This window comes from Adiantum capillus-veneris, chromosome 14, assembly GCF_014529385.1.
Source record: "Adiantum capillus-veneris isolate H3 chromosome 14, ASM1452938v2, whole genome shotgun sequence".
Taxonomy (NCBI): domain Eukaryota; kingdom Viridiplantae; phylum Streptophyta; class Polypodiopsida; order Polypodiales; family Pteridaceae; genus Adiantum; species Adiantum capillus-veneris.
Window position 1 is genome coordinate 110,481,444 of NC_140944.1, and position 14,240 is coordinate 110,495,683.

At 38.9% G+C, this 14,240-nt stretch overlaps 1 protein-coding gene across 1 annotated transcript; it reads right to left on the reverse strand.

The window, feature by feature from the left end:
* Nucleotides 1–12,771: 12,771 nt before the first annotated feature.
* On the reverse strand, nucleotides 12,772–13,956 carry LOC147442932 (uncharacterized protein At4g19900-like). The gene has a single exon (XM_086529751.1). It carries the CDS (start codon nucleotides 13,709–13,711, stop codon nucleotides 12,866–12,868), a length of 846 nt encoding a protein of 281 aa, XP_086385877.1. The 5' UTR covers nucleotides 13,712–13,956; the 3' UTR covers nucleotides 12,772–12,865.
* Nucleotides 13,957–14,240: the final 284 nt, after the last annotated feature.

The following is a 14,240-nucleotide window of genomic DNA, read 5'->3' on the forward strand; positions in this document are numbered from 1 at the left end:
TAAAGTTTTGAGTTTCCAAAGCACAAAGTAGCATATACATAAGTTTCACTAGCTGACAATAATAAAGAGAGTAGAATGAATATTGATGAGTTTGATTTTGCACATGAAGTTCTTACTAATGATGCCCCCATGTTTGTGAACTATCTTGTTACTAGGTTGCAACAAGCTATGGGAAACCCTGCCTTGCAAGCCAAAGTTAACCAACAGCTTCGCACTCATGGGATTTTCCAAACTCCCCAAGCGGAGAGAGAGCTTAAGAAGCCTCTTGTAGAGACTTCCAAAAGAGCACTTATTCCGGTGAGAGAAGAGGAGGAACCCTATGAAAGAGAAAGAAGTAATTAATCTCCAAATTCTTCAAAGGATGTGGCTCCACAAACATAGAAGTCTCAACGATCCCCAACTGCTCCCAAGAGGAAAAGATCGTCAGATAGTCCTTCTCCTCGTCATTCTTAGAGGGAAGAGATGAATCAGAAGAAGAAAAAGGCAAGAAAGAGGTCACCCTCTTCTCCATCTTCATTATCTTCCTCCTCCCAATGAAAGCAGTGGTTTTTATCCTAGAGAATACAAGAGGGGAGGACATCACAAATTCTATGTTGCTTAGAAAAGTTCCTACAGGCTTAAGAAGTTCAAGGAGGGAGGAAAGAGCATCTCTTTTCTAACTTACGATGGAACCTATGGTGCTACAAACAAAATCTTGGCATTTATCCAATAGTTTGATGCAACCTTTCACGACGAGGGCTTCAAGGTGTCCTCCAAGCTACGTCATGTAGCTATGCATTTTCAAAATACTTCCCAACAATGGTTGGCTAGTCTATGAGGAAATAGAGAAGCTCCCAAGACATGGAAAAATCTATGAGTTTCCATCATGAAGCGATTTCTTGCAAGCAATGCCAACTATATATCAACAATCTCTTCGATAAATTCATTTGCTTCCTCCACAATGGTCACAGGTGGTCTTTGGTTGACCTTTTCCTTTGATTTTTCCTTATCCATTCCCTCAAGCACAAGTAAGACCAGAACCATGTCCAAAGAAATGAATTGGGGGCCTATGCACCCCATGTCCAAATCTATGAGATCATCTTCATCCTCTATCTTGAGTCCCATTCCGTGAGACCTTTAATAAGCCTCAACAAGCAAAACCAAAAAAAAAAATCGGCCGCATAGAGATGCTTCAAGAAATCCACTGGAAACCATGCCGTGTTAGATCCCTCAAAGATTATGGCATATTCTTCCATGTGCTACACCATGTAGTCAAGAAAGCTTTCGAATGCCTCTGCATAAAGGTTGGCAATGGCATGCATGTCAATTGTCCCCTCAAACACATTGAGTAGTTCATGTGCTCGATCTACAAGTCCTACCTTTTCTAATTGTGTAAGAAGTGCATCAGTAGACATTGCCATGGGTTTGTTCGCGAAGAAGATGCTAAGAGATCTTAGAGCTAGAGTTTTGTGAATGTGAGAAATGAAGTTTAAAACATAGAAAGTCACTTTTATACCCAAAGTCACTTTTTAAAAATCACTTAAAATTAAGTCAAAATAACTTAAAACTATAATTTTAAACAAAATCACGCGACAAAACATTGAAAGGCACCAACACTGAAAACATGTGTGCTCCACATCAAAAGAATTGCACGTTTCAATCAAAAACTTAAACAAGTTGAGAATAAACAAGTATGCGGCAAAATGAGATTCAAAACACCATATGTATTAATGGGAAACAAATCCCTAACACTTACAAGATTTTATAAAAATACATTGCGGAAATGGAACATTCTCACACAGAAAGCTCGTTTTCTTTTCTAGAGTGAACAACCTTTTCATTGATCACAAAGAGATATTGTTTGGGAAAGGTATATTTGAGATTAAGATATTCGTGAAAGTGACTGAGGTGCCAGTCTTTCTTTGCACTGCATCGTCGTGGAGGCGTATTTGCAGGTTAACTAATTCTCTAGCAGCAACCTCAGAGTTTAGTGCATCCAATTCTCCCATTGTCAGCTTCCATCTTCTATAGGGAAACACCATCAACAAGATTTGCTTTGCAATATGGTATTCGAACACCACATTGTTATCAACTACAGAGCACTTGATTCTATCTCCCTGGTGGTTGACCACCTTAGTTTCCCATCTAGCTGCAAGAAATGTCATTATAAATGACATTGATGAGCAACAAACATCATATATGTTCCTTGGTAAAAAATATGGAGTTTCCATATCAAGAGCATTGTGATGAATGGGCTTGTGATTGTAATCAACGTGGGGAGAACCAAGAGATAGATTTCATGGCTTACAAGGTCTAAGTCTAAAGGTCCCATTGATTGGAAAGAACAAAAAGGAATTAGAGACCAGGTTCAAAAACAGGTGCAGAAGGACCAAAAGAATCAAAATATGGATGATAGTACTTCAGATGTTCAAGGGGATCAATTGCAATAGCACTATGAGAGACCCTTGATTAAAAAAGATGACAAAGACTGGTTTGAAGCATTAATAAAATCTCCATTACAGATTTGCTTGGATCTATTATTATGTATGGTTCCAGCCTTCAAAGAAAAATTATTGAATAGATTGCTATCAATGGAGTATCAAATTCAAACAAATAGCGTACTTGAGCCAGTAGTGAACAAAGTTGATCCGACAAATGTCGACTTTGCTGTACCTGTTATAAAAGTGGTACTTCAAAGCACTTTGTTTGATGAAGTCTTATTGGATGGAAGATCTGGAGTCAACATTCTGGCTGAGTAGGAGTACTATAAAATGAAGTTGGGAGAATTGCCTCCAACAACATTTCAAGTGAAGATGGCGGATCAGAGGAGATTCCAAACATCAGGAATATTGAGATAGCAATCTATTTACATTGCAAGAATCTAGTTTCATGTGAATTTTGTTGTGTTGAAGAGTCCTATGATATGTTATTGGGGAGGCCTTGGTTCAGATTGGTTAAAGTCAAACAGGATTGGGGTGAGAATGAAGTTGTCATAAAGAAAGGGAAGCAGGAAATTGTAATTCCTATGCTTGGGAGAAAGAATATTCCTTTTAAGGAAAGACCATTGTATGCTCAATCAATTAATTTGGCAGAAGAAGTGGAGAATGATGAAAACGAAGCATTTTAAAAAGCAAATCCAACAATTATACCAGTATTTGAGGTCGATGTTGAAGGTATCCTATAGAAGGATGAGGAGGAAGAATAAGTAGATTCTGATTTATTACCTCCTGGGCAGCTAATACAGGGATCAGAGTTGGTGCACATGGTGGATCAGAATTCAAATCTCAATCCAAAGGAGGCCTTGCAGATAGAGGAAAAGGAAGCAAGAGAGCTGGCTGAAAAGATTTATAATAAAAGATTTGGAGAATCAACTAGGATGAAGCAAGATGAGTTAAAGGATCTCAATTTGGGTACATAACAGGATCCCAAAATTGTCAAGGTCACTATTCATATAGATGGGGATTTTTTGAATGAGTTGTTTCAGTTGTTGAAGGAGTATAGAGATGTTTTTGCATGGGATTATTCTAAAGTGAAAGGTATAGATCCTGGCTTACATCAGCATCACATTAATCTAAAGGAGGATGCAGTTCCAATTTTGCAACAGAGGTATAGAATGAATCCAAATTTTGCAGAACAGGTAAAGCAAGAGATTGATAAGCTATTAGCTATTGGGTTTATCAAACCAATTCATGAGGGTACATAATTGTCACCAATCATTATGGTGCCCAAGAAAAATGGAAAAATCAGAGTTTGTCTTGATTACAGAAAGTTGAATTCAGCCACTATTACAGATCCTTTTCCAATGCCATTTTGTGATGCCATATTGGATGCTATAGAACGGAAAGAAATGTATAGCTTTTTGGATGGTTTTTCAGAGTATAATCAGATTTAGGTTGCTGAAAAGGATCAACACAAAATAGCTTTCATAACAGAGTGGGTTGCTTTTGCATCTACAACTATGAATTTTGGACTCAAAAATGGAGCACCATCATTCAATTTTACAGCATCCAAGATATTTGAACCTTACTTGCAAGATTTCATGAGAGTTTTTGTGGATGACTTTTCAATATTTGGAAAGAAGGAACTACATCTACAACATTTGAGGTTATGTTTTGAAAGGTGTAGACAATTTAGGATGTGCTTGAATCCTTTTAAAAGTGTTATTGCTATCAAAACTGGAGTACTTTTAGGGAATATGGTTTCTCATGAAGGGATGTCCATTGATGACAAGAAAATTGAAGTTATCAAAAGAGCAAAAGCCCTAGAGAATGTGAAGGAAGTTAGCAAATTTTTTGGACAGGTGAATTGGCATGCTAGATATGTCAGATATTTGGCCAATGTTTGTCTACCACTTACTCATCTAACAAAGAAGAGTGTACCTTTTATATGGGAAGAACCTCAAGAGAGATCGTTTCAGATGTTAAAAAAGATGTTATCAATAGCACCAGCATTACAACCTCCAGATTGGTCATGACCTTTCGATGTACTTGTTGATGCATCAGATATGGCTATTGGTGTTGTCCTCATGCAAGAAAAAGTCAGGGGATGGTTCCGACCTGTCTACTATGCTAGTAGGGTGTTAACATCAGCTGGAAGGAACTATGCTGTGACAGAAAGAGAAGCTCTTGGCATGGTATATGATTTAACCAAATTCAGATATTACTTGCTGAGCAACAGAGTTATTTTTCATGTGGATCATCAGGCATTGCTTTACCTGATTAAGAAACCATTGCTGACAGAAAGATTAGCAAGATGGATGTTATTGTTACAAGAATTGACTTTGTAATTGTTCATACTCCTGGAAAAGAGCACACCATTCCTAATTATTTGAGTAGAATTGATACTGGAGAAGAACCAACAGGTGTTCAAGATGACCTACCTGATGCTGGTTTTTTTGAATTCTAGAATACAGTCTCTGAATCATGGTATGATCAGATGTTAACTTTTTGATAGATGATACAATGCCAATGGGATTTTCAAGTGATCAGAGAAGGAAGTTTGCTTTAAAATGCTTTAAAGTAGACCATTTTTGGTGATAGCAAGAGCATTGTACAGGAAAGGGATTGATCAAGTCATTAGAAGATGTGTTCCATATTTTGAAGAAAGGGCTGTTTTGCAAGAAGCTCATTTAGGAATAGCAAGAGAACATTTTTGAGGTGATATAACATGTAAGAAGGAGTTGCAAGCTGGATGTGGTGGCCCACTGTATTGAAGGATGCCCATGAGCATGCTCGAACCTGTGTGATCTGTCAAAAGTTGGGTCAGCCAAATTCTGGGGATAGAATGTCTGATCATCCTATATTACCTCTTGAACCATTTCAGAAGTAAGGAATGGACTTTGTTGGACCTATCAAACCCACTACTAGTAAAGGATGTAAATACATTTTGGTGGCTATAGATTATTATACCAAGTGGGTTGAAGCTATTGCTCTAAAAGACAATAAAGCTCAGAGTGTAGCCATATTTCTTTATCATAACATCATGACTAGGTTTGGATGTCCTGTGGAGTTGGTGAGTGATAGAGGAAGTCATTTTCTAAATGAGGTGATTTATGAATTAACAAAAACTCATATGATTATGCATAAAATGTTCATAGCTTATCATCCTCAAGCTAATGAAGAGGCTGAAAGCACAAATAACACTTTGGTGAAGATATTGAAGAAAATTGTTCAAGACAACAAGAAGGATTGGTATCAAAAACTTGATTTAGCATTGTGGTCCTTTAGGATAGCTTTAAAGGTCACCATAGGTATGACTCCATTCAAATTAGTGTATGGTCTGGAAGCTGTGGTCCTTATGGAATTTGTGGTTCCAAGCCTTAGAGTAATTGCAAAAAAACTGAGTTCCAAATTGTCAATCAGGTACATGAGAAAATATTTGATGCAGTTAGAAGAGGACAAGTTGATCAGTTCATATATATTTGAAGTAATTTAGAGAAGAAGGAAAGCTTGGGTAAGTATTTATGTTAAGTTTAAAGTTTTCAAGGTTGGAGATTGGGTAATGTTGTATAAATCCAGATTAGGGCCACATCCAGGCAAGTTAACTTTGAGGTATATTGGTCCATATAAGATTGTCCAGGATTTGGGATAGGAAATATTCGTAGTTGTTGATGTTTTTGGTACCAGAATTGAGAAACCTGTTAATGGTTTTAGATTGAAGAAATTACAAGGGAAACCACCCCATTTGGAATAACCTTTAGCAAGATTGGTTCAACCAAAAGAGTTTGCAAAAAGTGGTCAGGGAAGCAGGTTTGGAGCTCATCAATTTCAAAGAGGATGACCAACAACACTAAAGAGGTTAACTATGCATAGTAGCTTACTAACAAGACAGAGGAATCCGAGTTCAGAATGGTCAAGTGTAATTTTTGGAATACCTGAGGTCAAAATTTTGCGGATCAGATATTTTTGGGTCGGATTTCTTAAGGCAAATTTACTTAAAAAAGCGAGATAATTCTCCATTAGCTGAAATTATAGCACGATGCGTACTATTTGACTTGAGTGAAAAGCAGGGTGCACTACTCGAAGGTGCGAACCATCAATTCTAGCGAGATTTATACTCTCTTATGCTATCACCAGATTTCTTCAAGTACACACCCACCCTACACATACCTCAAGCTATGGTGAGAGGGAAGTCTAACACTACCCTGCAACCCGAATTGGAGCTTGATGAACCATTGAAAGGTGTATTGGACATGTCCCCCATTCCCCCTCTCCATATTTTGGTGCCTCCCATGGAGAAGCACATTGATTGCTCCCTCGTGATGCGTTTGTAAGAAAAAATGTGGGCTTAATTTTTAATGGTGAAGAGGATGCAGGGAATGGTTTGTAGATTAAGAAATTTTTATGCTATCATTACACATGTGGAGTGATGAAGAAAAGCTGGAGATAGTGCCAGTGGTGGTGCGAGGTAACACGAAGGCTTGGTTCGATGATCTGGAAGTTGTAGATAGGTAGGATTAGGTTGATTTTGGAGGGCGGTTTCTATATAGGTTTTGCAAAGTGTTGTCTGCTAGTGAAGCAAATGCGAGGATTAAATGCCTACGACAGGATGTGGGTTTGACGCCTTTGTGGATAATTTTGAAGCATGCTGGAGAGATCTGGTTGTTGTCACCCAAGTGGCCAATGATAATTTCTTCAAGCTAGAGATGTTCCTAGAATTTAAAGATTTTGACATCACCTATGGGTCCCAAACACCTAAAAACCTAAAAAACAAATGTCTATTTGCCCTTTTCTGACAACAGGAGAGGGAGTACGTTCCGGACGCATTGGCGGTTAAGTTTTGTGATTTTTTTGCATTTCAGTGATGATGAAAGCCATATTGAATGAGTGGCACCTACCTCATGGAAAAGACACACGCATTCAATGAAAAGGTGACCCCTTTCAAGGACCGTTGGTTCATTGAATGAGTGGGTGACACCTTTTTCATATTTTTGCTAATATATGCCTATTTTTCTACATAAGTCTCACTTTCAAAATTGGGCCCAAGTTTGGACACCCAGTGTATACCCTCTTACATAGCCATTTTTAGAACCATCTATTTCCAAAACCCACCCCATCTCCCATTTAAGTGACTCAAATCCTTCTAAAAGCCAATCAATGCCTATTCATAATGTCCTTGACCCATGAATGCAGTCAAAGCCCAAAATCATGCTTGAAACTAACCCTAGATACTAAGCCCGATTATTATCTAACTTGCAAATTCTTGACTAAAGTTGATAGATTTTGGGATGCATCATGTTTACTTAGCTTGAATAATAGTCTTTAAGCATCTTACTAAAAAAATTGGCACTTTTAAGTTTCACATGAGATGTTGCACATATATTTCTTCTTTGAAATGTACCTAGCTTCCAAAACTATGTTTACAACTTACATTCAATGCAGACATCACCAAGGCTTGCCCAAAAGAATAAGACCCTAAAGCAACACTTATATCATACATCCCTACATTTCCAAACAGAACTGATGCCATGCTAGCACAGGTTGTTCCAAACCAAACCTTGACATAGATTCATCCAAAGCAGTAAATATGACATTTTTAAAGGAATTATTATGAAACTAAAGCTAGGAGCATAGGTAGTAAGCCATGAGTCAGCCCATTTTCCCAGTTGTCAAGTCTTCCCATGCTTGGTATTTTAGATTGGTGATAACAATACCAGTTGAAGTGGTATCTAAGCTGTGACATACCATATTGAAATCCCCACCCACCAGGTCAATACACAAATTAACTGTTGCAAGCCCACAAATCCCTATGCTTTTTGGAATTATGATAAGCATAGATGTTAACTACTATTTTAGATACCCATTTTGTTGTGATATAAAATAATGAACATCTACCATTGGGATTATCTAGTGACCATTGAGGCTTCAAAGAAGATTTAATGCAAATTAAGACTATTGAGTACTCCAATTGTGCCCCACCATAAAAACATTATAAAGCCCTATAATGCACAAATTTTCTAGCTCTATCGTGTCTTTTGTGCTCTTGTACCATACATATGTTTACTTTAGATGGATCGTATTGACTGCATGATAGAAATCACTGGCCACCTCTGTATTGGACATCAACTCTAAATTCCAATACTCAGAATCGAGCGTGCAAGCCACACTATGGAGTGGACTATGAGCGCTCTTTCACCTTGCATGAAAGTACTTAGCCAAATTCTTCTTTGTTTTGGAGAGAATGATAGTTGGCACCTCTTCTCTACTATAGACCCTTTTACCTCCTCAAGAATTTCTAGACTTTGTTGGATTGACCACCAGGTCATCCACACTTTGCCCATATTTGGCACCTTCTGATCAAGGTTGTGAATCGCGAACATAACGGGCATCATTACATGGTATACATCCATTACACTCCTTCACTAAGCAAGCTTGTTTATGGACTCACGTAGACATGTAATTTTCTCTCTAAATTTTTCGGTCTGCTCAAGTTGCCATTCGTCAAAGGCCGTGCAATTGAAAGTGTCAATCATATTGCACTTATTGTGTAGGAGTGATTCAAATTTATAAAAGTGCACACAAAATCAAGTTTCAACAGGTAAGTTTAACATAACTGACAAGCGCATCCTGTACAAATCCAACACTCTTTGCCGTTCCAAGATGAACCTCACAACTTGTTGCGCCATGTCAATTATTTTGTTGAACCATGTGGTTTCTTTACTAGTATACCAATCCTTTAGCACCAAGTTTAAACTGTGCGTATTGAAACCATTGGCAAAAATGTGCGGAAAAAACCTTTTTATTAATTTGCTACCATTTTTACAGGTCTTTGTATTTTTCATGAGACTACTTGAATGACATGTTCATCACGATTACTTGAATTACATTAATGAAGACCTCAACAATGTATTTTCCACTTTTAATTACACTAGAACTGCCAACCGCCTTTATGGATGTTTCTCCCCTTAGACAAACTAGCATCACATTGATCAATGGTCTTCTTTGAACATTAGACCAACCATCACTCATAGTTGTGCATCCTAAAAGTGATATATTCCCAAGTACTATTTTGGAAACACGCTCCTTGACTTTGATGTAACATTTTTCCAAGAGATCATTTCGTATCATGTGACACAAAGGGACTGAAAATCTTCAGTCGAACTCATCGATTTTCATCCATGCATGTTTCCAATAATTGTTCTCTGCCATGACTAGAGCACTCCCAATGAAAAAAATTGATTTGGCGAGTGCAGTTTGTGCTTCTTCTAGCGACTGCATTCAAAAGCTTTGATGACGCTTAAAAGGAAAACTACTTGGCTTTTCCTCTCCTTGTGCAGGTTTTTCTACAGGGTTGGTTGGTGTAATATGAGGATCAATTATTCACCCTCTACAATTTGTAGAGAATAAGACACATCTTTTTTCCCATGCTACAAAAAATAATCAACTTCTACATAGAAACGATGATAATTATTTGCAAAACACAAACAAAAGTAATAATATCTATGATTGGCCATCTCATGCACTAACAATCTTTCATAAAACACAATCCAATCCCTATGTAAACCAATACATAAAACAAGACAATTAAATCTTCAATACAATTACACAATTGAGGACTACTTATACCAAATCAAGGATTGTAGCCCCTTTATACATCCAATTCAATATATAAAAGTTATTTTCACCCAATTAAGGATTATAGCTCTCATATCGTGGATCAGTGACAATGTATATCGGCTCAAACCTGTGACGGTGTAAAGTGCATGACTTCAAGGATCTTTATATACCCAGTACACTAGTACAAAGCATTCGACCCTTCACTATCAACTCATTATTTAAATATGCTCATCTTCTAAAACCAACTTTGGCTCTTTTATGGACAATGGCTTCTCCGCAATGAGCACACCTCTCCAAAGATTCAATTGTTTTGGCTTCGTACCTTTAATTTTGGTGAAGGATTTAAATATTTTTAGAAACAATTATTATATTAAGAATTACGCTTGGTTCAAGAAAAGGACCTGTGACTCTGTAACCTTAGGTCAATTCACGAGGAGATAATTGTACCCGATGCTCGGATACACTCCCAGGTCACGCAATGTAGTTTGGATTTAAACAGGGCGACAACCTGAGCTGAGGTTGCAACGACGCGAAGCTCAAGCCGATGCAGACCTGCAATGGGGCAGAGGCAGGCTGCGTTGGTGGCGAAGCAAGCACGCGTCTAATGGTGGAGCTGGGGTAGACGTAGGCTGCACTGGTGGCGAAGCAAGCACATGTCCAAGGGTGCAGCTGGGGCCTTTTCCTTTTTGATTTGGAAGATTCGCGTGAAATCTCGGTGGTTAATTAATTAATGGGTCTTGAAAAGACCTAGTACAATCAACAAAGAAAAACTTTTCCAAAAATCCTTGCCCAAAAAAATCTTTGCTCCTATCATTTTATACATGCCAAAAAATTTGGTAGGACAATGCTAGGGTGAGCACCTTTTGAAGGTTTTAGTGAACTAATTCACTAGAAAAATATGTGTGTGGTACCTCTTTTAGCACTTTTTGGTGGTACCTTTTACAAAAAGACATATAGTTTTACTTTAGATTCTAATCGTGAAAATCTATCCATTGATATATATATAGATTTTTGTAATTTATTTATCAACCTTGACTATGTGTATATGTATATATATATATATATATATATATATATATATATATATATATATATATATATATATATATAGAGAGAGAGAGAGAGAGAGAGAGAGAGAGAGAGAGAGAGAGAGAGAGAGAAATGAAATGTTTATTAACGTCTACAAAAGGCCTAAAAGACCTAGAAGACCAACACTACAAATCCTCATCCGGTGTGTCAAAGTGTCCAGTACAAAATAAAGTACTGAAGTAAAGACTGAACCAATAGAAAAGATAAGGGGAGAGGGAGGTGCAGGAGAAGTGCCTGATATAAGAAATAGCTTGTTGATTTGAGGTGGCCCCTGCCTCTGTCATCACATGAATTCTCTCATGGGTCTCTCTACATGATACCAATCTCTTGCTCTGTGACGATCCTCATAGGAGTCGCTTTGTATCTCCTTAGCGTGGATACGTTGGTGGTAGACATAGAGAGAGAGAGAGAGAGAGAGAGAGAGAGAGAGAGAGAGAGAGAGAGAGAGAGAGAGAGAGAGAGAGAGAGAGAACATGCTAGTTATTTTACATATAGTTTACAGGAAAATTTGATCTAACGTGCTATCAAAGGATTGTCCAAAAGACCACTTTTTGGTACCACCAATATATGCTTTGCCCATTCTTATGTATCCTCATGGGTTCAATGACCATATTGGTCCACTTTAGGTCCAAAATCTTCTCTAAACAATCTAAGTGCTCAAAAATGATCCGAAGAGCCCAACACAATTTATTTTGGTGTTGTTATCCTACAAAAATCCGTTTTAGGGCTGAGGCTAGTGTGTTGATGGAGACATGTCTTCACTATATGCACGGCCATATGGCTTAGAGGGGATCTAGGGCACAAATTTGGAGGTGTGAGGAGGCTTTAATCTCAATCGTCGGATCATGTAGTGAACTAGGGGTGAACTAAGGGCGAACTAGGGGCAGATAAATTTGGGTGTGATCGTATGCCATGCCAACATGGACAACGGCACACACTAGCATGATGGTAGGGCATTCGTGTGGCAATCGGGAGGCCTTGGGTTCGACCCACATCCTGTGAGGCGGGTGAACTAAGGGTGAACTCGAGGTGCCATTTTTGCTCTGAGTTCACCCCAAGTTCACCCCTAGTTTACCGTGCCATCGGACGGTTGAGATCAAAGCCATTCCGCGTACCTAAATTTGGATCCTAGATCTCTCCTGGTTGACCCTGTGTGAGATAGTGAGGAGGAGCCTACAATTTTCCAAACTTAAACCAACCTCCAAGTTTTTTTGATCTGTATTCAAAGACTGCCCACATTTTTTTGCTCCTCCAAGTTAAAACATATTTTATGCAAGAGAGATGCAAGTGCTTATAAATGTACATTTTGAACTATTTCTTTAATTGTTGCACCCCTGCATTGTCTGGGAGTGCAAAGAATGATCAAGCCTCTCTCTCTCTCTCTCTCTCTCTCTCTCTCTCTCTCTCTCTCTCTCTGGGAAGGCTCTTTGCACAACCACCCAAAGTGCCTTTCCTACCATTGAGATACGGCCCACCGGTGGGGGGGACCGGTGGTCCCTTGCCCCCAATCGTACCTAGCTAGGTATGCGGTGCCTCTCGAGCAGAAGCTCACGATGTTATGCATTGTATGAAAAACACTAAAAAAGACTCCATTTTCCTGCATGAGAAAATTTCTAAATCTTCTTGTGGTACTTGTTTCTAGAGCACATTGCCTTGCTTTTCAAGATGAATCAATCATGATGAAGAACAGCATAAAATTGTGGTTGGATAAGCCTTAAACAATCTATCTGCAATTTGTGTCTTTATCTTGCATATGTGTGGTTAGAGTCACAAAGGAGGCATACATGTTGAAATAGCCTGTCCATGATGCTCCTTGGCTCCACAACCATGTTTTTGCTCACCTTGTTCCAAAGATGAAGGCAGAAAGAATGCTCAATAAGTTGTGCAATCTTCGCTTCCACCCATTGCTTCTCGTTGTCGTTGTGCGGAGCTTGAAAAAAGCTCCTTATGTGATCCCAATCCACAGGGTAGAATGCTAAAGGATCCATTACTTTCACTTCCAAATGGGGCTCTTTCATCACCACTCTAGTTACAAGGTATGGTCCATTATGACCCCACATGCTTCCATTGAAACTAACAGAGAACTCCTCTATAAGCTTCAAAAGCAAAGGGCTCTTTTTGTTGAACACCATCACTGCATTATTGAGCCTCCTCCATCTGCCTGTTTTTTCATCCACATTCTGTGCACCGACAACATTGCTAAAATTTGCAAAGCTCTTCATGACAATTATGTCATTGTCTATGTACACACCACCATACTTGTAGAGGGCTACAAGCCTGAGAAGGTTAGAGAGGTTTTGGTATATTGAGATAGTACCTGGATCAACCAAACCTTTTGAGAAGTCCATGAACCATCTCTCTGCAGGGGTTGATTGTAAGAGGGAAGGCATATGGGGGGTTATTGCCAGAACTCTGTATCCTCTGTCTGCGATTGGTGCAAGTATAAGGTCACCCTCCTCACTGTCAAAGGCCCGTGACAAAATGACAAGGCATGCTTTTGGGTGGGTCTTGAAAACACTTTGCATTGAGAGCTTCTCTTTGAGGCCAAATGCACTCAAAGGTGATAGCCATGTCATGAAAAATCTCATTTGGCATGCTTCTCCGCTGGTGCCATTGGCTGAGAGAAACTGGTCGATGCGGTTGGGCAGTTCGTCAGCATGGTGATCTGTGTAAAAAGTTTTGATTTTATCCCAGTTGTCTCGAAGCCAGTTTAGCCGTTCCTCTGCTGTTGAATTGGTCTTGGGTTGTGGGGAGGCATGTTGTTCATGTGGGGGGTTGATAACCGCATTTGACGAGCCACCAGAAACTTTGAATGGCTGATTCTGTACCAGCCTTTTTGCAATAATATTAGGTACATAATCTGTAGCAGCATTGCTTTGTGAAGCTTGTACATATGAAAATCCACTTGGCATGACAGTTCGGGACTCTTCTGGAAGGGACTCTTCACTATTTTCAGCATCAGATACTTTCTTTATTGTCCTGCTTGCAAGCAAACCATCATTGTTACAACCTGGAAGCTCCTGCTGTTTTGAAGTGAGTTTTACACTGGCTTCCCCATTTGAGCCAAGCTGGTTGCGCCTCTGCATATAATTTTTGCCTGTATGTAAGTGCTCTGAC

Bases quoted from the DNA above. Each gene is read 5' to 3' on its own strand.
- LOC147442932 (XM_086529751.1), bottom strand. From the start codon at position 13,711: ATGAGATTTTTCATGACATGGCTATCACCTTTGAGTGCATTTGGCCTC.